The sequence below is a fragment of the Poecilia formosa genome, unplaced genomic scaffold (genome assembly GCF_000485575.1).
Source record: "Poecilia formosa unplaced genomic scaffold, Poecilia_formosa-5.1.2 Scaffold467, whole genome shotgun sequence".
In the NCBI taxonomy this organism is placed as follows: domain Eukaryota; kingdom Metazoa; phylum Chordata; class Actinopteri; order Cyprinodontiformes; family Poeciliidae; genus Poecilia; species Poecilia formosa.
The window spans coordinates 249,367-258,383 of NW_006800406.1; the positions used below are offsets into that span (position 1 = coordinate 249,367).

Genomic DNA, 9,017 nt, shown 5'->3' on the forward strand with positions numbered 1-9,017 from the left:
TTTATAAAACATACAATAATTAACCATGTAGAGCCAGAGGACGACAGGTGCTGTCTAAAAGGGTTAGGGTCAGAGAGAAGTTTCTCTCCATTCCGAGAAACTTCCCTCTGAACTTTCTCTGTTGTTCTATAACGAACAGCCCCATCTAGTGGACAGCTACGGTAAAGCAAGTTTACGACAGTCTCAACAGTGCACTATGATGCTGCTGGACATGATAAATCATTGAGTCTGAAGATCTAAATCTGTCTGACCAGGTCAGTTAGTTGCCATACCAACAGCAGCGCTGTGTTCAGGTGGAGTGCTCAGTTGGCGGTGGGCCACACTGAATCTGCATCCAACATATTCACTTTTACTGGCTGCTGTTTTCTTGCAAACTACTGTATAACTGTATAAACTGCATATGGAGTACAAAGAACTTACATGTTCAGATTAAATTCAGACATTTTCTAGAAAAAAACAAAGAAATCTCTGTTTCAAAAGTTGAACATTTTCAACTTTTCAAATGTTCTGAGTTTCAAAACTGAAAAAGTTTTTACTTTTGAAACTCAGACATTTATACTTTTTTCTAGAAATTTTCTGAGATTAGTCTTGAAATTATGTACTCTTTTTTTCCCCCCCATTGTTGTATTGGGGAGATTTGTTCAACCCCACGGTTCAAAGAAATTAGTTTTAAATCTAAACCCACCAGGGGTGTGAAGACTTTTGGGTTTTACTGTATGTATAGTTTAATGCTCTGCCAGAGGTTTTGGCGAATACTTGATAGTTGTTGAATTTTTATCACACTCACCTTGTGAGAGAAAGAGATATATACTCTACATCGTGTGATCACTAGGTGGTGATATAAAATTAATTTTAAATCTTTTCCCACATCTGGGTTGTCTCTAATTTTTTTGTTGAAATGTTTAAGTGTAAAAATGGAACTTCCCACTCAAATGCAGATGAGCACATTTAAACAGGAAGGAAAAATAAAAAACTTTTATTTTTTATTTAAAATCTTACAGGCTAGTGGAAACCTGCAGGGAGTTATGGGTAATTTTCTAACATTAATCAGTCAATCATTTTCTGGCTCACTAGCAGGATTTCTGGTTTTAAATATGAAGCAGAGCACATTTGCAAAGCAAGTAGGATTTTAGTAGGAGTCGGGTCTTAATAAAGAAAATATCACAAAAACTTATTGTACAAGTTAAAAATAAATAGCAAATCCAAACACTGACATATTCCTGACAAATATAAGCAGTAACTGTAAAATATGAAATGCAGCCGTTTTTAGAAATGATCTGCAAAACTTTTTAACTAACTTTTTCCAAGTCAGAGGAAACAACAAACCCACAGATATTAATAGTTCCCTCTTTACTTCTTTTTATTTTGAACCAAGTGTGATAAAAACGAAGTTCAGTCCAGATGAGAAAGCAGCATCATGCATATGCAGGAGTAACTGATCTTTACCGCCACTGCTGCCAGGTAATAAATAAAACTAAATCAAAACTAAAATGACAAAAAACAAAAAAAATAAATAAAAAGACTCCAGTTCAATGAATGAGTTTAGTTCACTTCAGAGCCACAAAGGAAAAGCTGGATGTCATTTAGCTTCTGCCAGTCAGCGATTCCTCAGGAGTCTTCGGTCATAATGGCGAGGAACTCCTCCTGGTTGACTGAAAAAGTAAAGTCAGCTCATCAACACTTTCCTGTTTGTCAAGTCAGCTGAGAATGTAAGAAAACCAGAGCCTGACATACTCTCTCCGTCTCCGTCGGTGTCGAACACGTCGATCATGCTGCGCAGCTCCTCGTCGCTGATGTTTTCACCGAGTTCCCGAGCGACTCGTCTCAGGTTCCTCAGGCTGATCTTCCCTGACTCATCGTCGTCAAAGAGCCTGAAGGCCTTCATGATCTCCTCCTTGGGGTCCCGCTCTAGGATGCGGTCGGTCACTGTGGACGGTGACAGAACATGTTTAAACAAGTCACCGAAGCCTCTCTGGAGCTGCGTTTTCATTACAAATGTGCGCAAGTATGTCTATATTCTGCTGATGTTGGGGAGAAAAAAACAACACAATTTTCCAATTGCTGTGTTTCCAATGAATAAGAAAATTTTAATTAAAATCACATGTGAATAAGCTTGTTCACGCAAGAAATCATTAAAAAGATATATTCATAATTCAGCCAGGGGGCTAACGCTCATCTATCAGATCATCACAGACGTTGGCGTCTTATTCAGGCATTGGAGTGACAAGCCCCGCCTACTTGGGAATGGCTACATATACGCCATTTTGGGGAAACTGTAGTCTGTGATGGCTTCAACACGTTGGAGTGACACACAACCTTTTATAAACCAGAGGTTCCCAAACTGAAAGAATGGGTTTTTACCTTAGAATGGCCAACTCTCTGTTATTACTCTGTCAATTTGATACAGTAGAGGCTTCCGCACTTCCCATATTTGTGTCCTCTGCCACTTTTATCAGCAGCTAAAACTGTTTAATCCGTTGTTAACATGTCGTAACCTGTTTTTCCGAGCCGCCTTTCAACGCAACATGAGCGCTATGACGCTTGCGCTGGTTTACACCTGTGAAGGAGACCTGCTGCTGCTGAGCGGAGCTATGCAGGTGTGTTAGAATCACGGCAGCAAACCAGCAAAACGCAAAGAACTTTTCACAGTTTTTCCTCCAAACTAACCGACTGAGTTGAGTGAAGCTGTTGGATGCAGGTAATGTTAGCTACAAGATGACTAGCTAGCTAATATCAATACAAGCTTAAACAAGTAGCCTGGTGGCTACTGGTGTTGTCTATGTTCAGCTACGATTCATTTATTTTGCCCCAAAAAAAGTCAATCCCCCTGCCCCCCAAGTTTAACCAGACAGCTATTTGTAATCCATGGGGGGAGGGCAGAAAATGTTAGGAAACCACTGGGGGGGCCCAGGAAAAAAAGTTTGGGAACCACTGTTATAAACTATGTAAACCTGTGAGAGCTCTGCTGGAGCCGGCTGCAGATTGTCTGAAAAAACAAAAACAAACCTTCATCATAGTACTACTTCCTGTCTTCTTCTTTACTGTTTTAACCAGTAGTAACATCAAGCTGCTGATCACGTGACTTGTTTGATGCGAAAAAAAAAAAGAAAAAAAAAAAAAGTGTTTCCATGGCAGTTTTACAAAATACATCTATTCTGATATGGCTGTTTTTCTCGAAAACTTTTTATCGAGAAAAGTGAGATTTTTCAAACATGGTATGTTTCCATTAAGCAAATTTATTTTCGAAATTTCAATTTGTGCAATTTTATTTTTAATGGAAACGCAGCTACTGTCAGCGCAGTTGCCCGCGTCACCTTACCCACTTCGCTGAAGTCCTCAAACGTGATCTTGCCGCTGCCCTCCCGATCGTAATCCTTCAGGATCTTCAGAACGTCCACTTTCTTCACTTCAAACCCAAGCGCTCGCATTGCCACCTGGGGATTACACCTTAGACAATTAATAGGACAAAGTGTTGAATGGAACATGAATGTAATGCTGTGCCAGTACTAGCAGTTGATGCTCGTATTAATAATGTATTAATGACCATTACAAAAATATTACACAAATTAATACAAAAAAATTTTAATAAAAATGTCTGTAATAGTTGTTTTTTTTAACATTTCAGATTATGGCAAGCTATAATAACATTCAAATCTTTTTTTTTACTTACTATTATAACATTTATGAATACAGAGAAATACTAAGCATGTCTTCCTCAAACACATTTTTCCTGAGAGACGACAAGCCTAAATCGTGGCAATGGCGCTTCCTGCCACATTTTCACCATGTTTTTTTTTTTTTTGACATAACACAGTTTTGTGACATATAAAATGACTTTTGTGGCACACACCATGGTCTTTGTGACATATGCCATGGATTTTGCGACATAACATAGCTTTTGTAATAAACGCTACAGCTGTTGTGACATTCACATGTCACAAAAGCTGTGGGATGTGTCACAAAGGTATTTGTGCCATATGACCATGTCTTTTGTGAGGTATGTTACGGACTTTGTGACACATGCCACGGCTTTTGTGGCATATTTCTTGGCTTCTGTGACACATACCATAGGTTTTGTCACACAGGTAACGGATTCTGACATATTCCATGACTTTTGTAACATAACACAACTTTAGTGACATAACAAGGCTTTTGTGACACATGCCATAGCTTTTTTGACATGCCATGTTTTGGTATGTCACAAAACATGGCATGTCACAAAAGCCGTGGTATGTGTCATAAAAACTGAGGCCATGTCTTTTGTGAGATATCCCATAGCTTTCATGACATATTACATGGTTTTTATGACACATCTTTTGCTGTCCCCCCCCCCCACTCACCTTCAGCTCATGGTAATCTATCTCTTTATCTTTGTCCGTGTCAAATAAATCAAATGCTTCTTTAATTTCATGCTTCTGATCTTCGGTGAGCTCTCTCCTCCACTTGCGTTTGCGTTTGTCCCCTCCGAGCTCAGTTCTGTTAAGAAACATGCAATAAATTAAAGATTACCCAAGGAAATGCATGATAGAATATTGCATAAGTGTATCTTTACTACTACTTTATCAGTACTAAAGTACTTTATAAATTCAAGTTCTGCACTCTGTAGTTTGCATATACAAGCTAAGAAAGCACAAATGCCACCCTAAAATTATATCATTTTTTTAAAATCACTTTTGGTATTATCTTTGTTATTGTCATTTTTAATGACATGTCGCTGTCTCCAAGAAATTTCCATGATAACAACAAATTGGGATGAGTTAAGATTTTATTTTCTCACATAATAAAATTCTATTTCCATTTTCCAACTACACTTTTTCCTCCCACTGAACCTTCCGTGAACATGTTTGGACACAGTCAGCCTCATTTGTGGCTTTGTGTCAATAACCACTCACTGGACGATGGTCAAGTCAATATTTTTCTCTTGACATTGTAGATCATAGGATAACATTTTTGTTAAAAATCATTTTTATTTATCTTATGTACATAATTTTTACTGAACTGAATTATCAGGTTTTAATTAGTTACAAACTAAGAATCGAGTTTTGTTCCAGGTGTTTTGTGACGCACATAAATAAGCTATTCTATGGTTCTGTTTAAATTTAAACTCTCCTCAGTTCTAAAAATATTAAATATTTCGGTTTTTTTAACAGAGTCCCTTTGAATTCTCAAAGTAAGCATGCTGTTTTGATTTCAGTTTAGATATTACTTTTCTAAAAATGTCTGATACCAGATTAAATACAAATATTTAATCTGGTATTAAATATACCAGATTAGAGGATAGTAACACAGCAGACGTGTTACTATCCTCTAACACGTCTGCTGAGTAAATTGATCCGACCCCAGCTGCAGCGGCAGTTCACTGCCCCTGAAACCAAGCCTCGGCAGAGAGCAATGATGGAAGCCAAAATGCTAACTGCTAACCCGGTCATACCAGGCAAGTTTATCGCCTTCAAAGTGACTGTGCCTTAGTAGAGAGCAGGAGTAGCGCGGGCACAGCAGCTTACCTTGCAGACAGACTCATTCTGGTTTTAGTTTCAATGTCTAAAAACAGAACTTTACAGTCAAACAGTTAGCGCTGCTCTAATCAGCACAACAATAAATCCTTTTATCCGCGCTCACGTTCATGAATTGCATTGGTCGCTGGTTGCTAGGCAGCAGCTAGGCGCTTCCTGATTGCGCTGTCCTTCTTCTTCTTGGCCTTGTTGCGCCCTTTTAGTAGCATTAGCTCCATCTTCTGATTTACCCGGTCACTACAGTTCTTTATGACATATATTCCATTGAACCTACCATAAAGAGTAGAGTCCAGCCTAGTCCAGGAGAAAAATTATGGTTATGCTCACATAACCATACACGTGAAGTTGTATTTTCCTCTTTTGTGATTAAGTAGGGTTACCACCTTTCAGAATTAAATAAGGGACCAGTCCCTATATATGTAAAGCGGGGGTGGAGGGAGTGCTGCAGCGGCAGGGTGTCGGGGTTAGTGTGTGTTACCCAGAAAGTAGTTGGACACAACAACAATGACTGGGGTAGCCTACTATATAAAGTACTCGGGGACCACTTACTTATTATTACATATACACATTTGTAAAGTACGGAACAAATCGCATTTAACAGCAAATTATGAGACGGTTCCATATGGTTAAGTGTTCATCTTCATCTCTAGAATCAGAAGTGAACATCAGCACAGGCTTGCATGGCAGAAGCTCTGGGTTCAATAACTAAGTATTTTTAAATAAGTTGATGTCTTGCTAACACTGTTCAGAAATAAAGCATATAAGCCTGTGTCACTATTAAGTGTTTTAATTTATTGTAGTTTTGAATTGACCAATACACAACTATCTGAAACCAATGATGTCACACAAACATAAATCTTGACCACATCAGGCATAAGATAATGGCAATCGTTTTGGTGTATTTTTCAGCACCCCTACATTATCACAGACATGCCTTTCATTGTTATTTAAACCTTTCAGTTTTTTATCTTTGTGTGAATGAAGACCATGTATAAACATGGCACCACAAATGTCATGCTATGTTTAAATAGAAACTTTTAAAACAGACAAATACAAAGATTGTTTCTAGGGCTGTTGTAAACGAATATTTTAGTAATCGAGTAATCTATCGATTATTCTTACGATTAATCGAGTAATCGGATAAAAAAAATATAAAATGAAATATTGGTAAATCTGGCATAATACCCGTGTTACTATCAGATATCAATATCAGTCCAATTTTTCATATTTGAGCATCCCTAACAGTTGCTTTTTTGTAGTTTAGAAAACTAACCTGTAACAATAATAGCTCACTTTCTAAGTAAACCAGAAGAAAAGTTATAGAAAAATCTGAAATTATATTGAATTTAATAACAAAGAGGCAGGCTCACAAATATGCTTATAAAAAATGTCTACAATCCAGCTTTTAGTTTATGTATTCATCTTCAGTGAGTTTAATAGATTAATTAAACTCACCTTGCCACCTAACCTGTCACGCTTTGGGTTTGAAAATACGGGAAATGCCGCCTGGAGTGGGAGGAGAGGGCGAATGAACGAACGTAAGATGGGGTGGAGGGGAGGAAATAGACCAGCGGACTGACGAACCGTTAGACCGGGGGACGAACACGGGGGGAAGCAATACGGGATATTTACGACACCTTCACTGGTCACACTCAGAAACTCATCTACCAGCCATGTACGATGCGCTCCGCCACCCGTTTCTTCAGACCGGGATATGAAATTTATTGTGCGGTTCGTCGGTAAAGCTACATTTACACGGTAAGCATCAGCTACTCAGCCGCCTGCCCTGTTCAGTCTACCGCTCACCTCAACGCTCTTCCCGCCGTTCGCTTTCAACCAGCAGCCCCGGAGGAGAAATGCTGCTGTACTCCAGGCATTCCCCAGTCATTTTAAGGATGCTTATTGGTTCCCCAAAAACGATAAAAAGTCGGGCATTATCATCAATCAATAAAATCCCCACGGGCCAATCTTGAAGATTGGACTTTATGCCGCTGAGACTTGGCTTTTGTCAACAACTCAGGCGGAAGTGAGAGCTCCGCGCAACGCAAATGAAGTCCCGGCCGGAACACGGTGCGCTAACTAATAAAACATAAATTAACGAAGCTTCGAGGCAGGTAAATTTTCCTCGAGGAATTTTAGTAATCGAGGTACTCGAATCATTCGAGGAATCGTTTCAGCCCTAATTGTTTCATTATTTTTCATTTGAACAAGGCATAGCAATCTGCAGTTGATACATCCTGAACTATATTGCAGATTTCATGTATGGAGGACATTTAATGTATATTTGTCCATCCAAACTTACTTGAGCCTGGGGCCCCACATCCTCCTGAATGTGTCTCTGCTTACAATCCAAACAAACATTTAGACACAAAATGGTGATCTTTATGTTAGTGAAGTCAGGAGACTTTGTTATTTCGGGAACAATGATGTCGGAATCTCTTTCTCATGTGTGAAATAACAAATGGCGATAACATCTATTCCTTTCTCTGAAATAATGCGTGACGAAAGGAGAAAAAAAAGCTGCTGCTTATTAAAAGTAAACTCCAGAGGCTCAGTTTAGGCCTGATTTTGATCTCTAATCAGTTCTATCGATCCGACCTCTGCCTCTCAAACAGAGCTCCTCTTTCATGCCTCCTCCTTAGGCCAAGTCCATCTACCAGTAGGGGAGTGCTGATGAGGGAATTGGAGGACATATTTACCTTCCCCAGCATCCGTAAGCTGCACAGAGGCTGCTTTCTTAGAAAGCCACATGAGAGCGTGCCCCCTACACACATGTGGTGCAAAACAGAGCGTTCTATATTCAGCTCATGTTATGTACATGCATACAAGCCGGTGGTTGTAACGGAGGTGAGCAGAGAGGAGGGAGAATGGAGGGGGGGCAAATAGGAGATTACATTTTTTCAAGAAGCACCAAGTGTTTTACTTCTAACAGAAGACTGATTCAGTCTTTTCACAAGCTGGTCTCCACATTGTGTCCAGAACTGAACGGCTTTGTTCTATATTCCATGAATCTCTGAGTTAAGTTGATCAAATAATGGACGCCATTTGACAAAAGTCTGGATCATTACAGTTCCAGGGCATGTTTTGTTAAATCACAACACTTTAAAGCTCCAGTATGTAACTTTTAGTTTTTTGCATAGTTGTTAAAACTGTGGCCATGTCGTGACAGTATGGTATGAGACAGATAATATGTGAAAAACATTTATCTCCTCTAACCTCCTTTCAGTGCTACTATTGCCATCTGAAGAAATGAACCATTTCCAATCAAAAACAACCAATCGGAGCCAGAAGGAGTATCTGTTCAGAAGCAGGACATTTCTGTTTAAAATACTGCTATGGCCCAATTCAGATGACCGCAACCCCTCTGTCTGGTTGGTCATCAGGCACAGATCTCCCTCAGTCATTGACCGGATGTCTCCCACAGGTACTCACATTTGTCAAGATTGACTGTCATCAGTCAATCTCTTCCGGGACATCCGGGAAAGGTCCCGGATGCGCTCTATG

At 39.4% G+C, this 9,017-nt stretch overlaps 1 protein-coding gene across 1 annotated transcript; it reads right to left on the reverse strand.

The window, feature by feature from the left end:
- Positions 1-1,335: 1,335 nt before the first annotated feature.
- On the reverse strand, positions 1,336-5,663 carry LOC103156158 (centrin-3-like). The gene is made up of 5 exons (XM_007578114.2): positions 5,505-5,663; positions 4,341-4,476; positions 3,320-3,434; positions 1,735-1,926; positions 1,336-1,652 (listed from the first exon to the last, which is right to left on the reverse strand). The coding sequence occupies exons 1-5, from the start codon at positions 5,519-5,521 to the stop codon at positions 1,609-1,611; spliced, it is 504 nt and encodes a 167-aa protein (XP_007578176.1). The 5' UTR covers positions 5,522-5,663; the 3' UTR covers positions 1,336-1,608.
- Positions 5,664-9,017: the final 3,354 nt, after the last annotated feature.

Bases quoted from the DNA above. Each gene is read 5' to 3' on its own strand.
- LOC103156158 (XM_007578114.2), bottom strand. The intron at 3,435-4,340 runs GTGAGTGGGGGG...TGTAATCCCCAG, and splicing joins TAGATTACCATGAGCTGAAG to GTGGCAATGCGAGCGCTTGG. The intron at 1,653-1,734 runs GTATGTCAGGCT...TTACTTTTTCAG, and splicing joins CACCGACGGAGACGGAGAGA to TCAACCAGGAGGAGTTCCTC.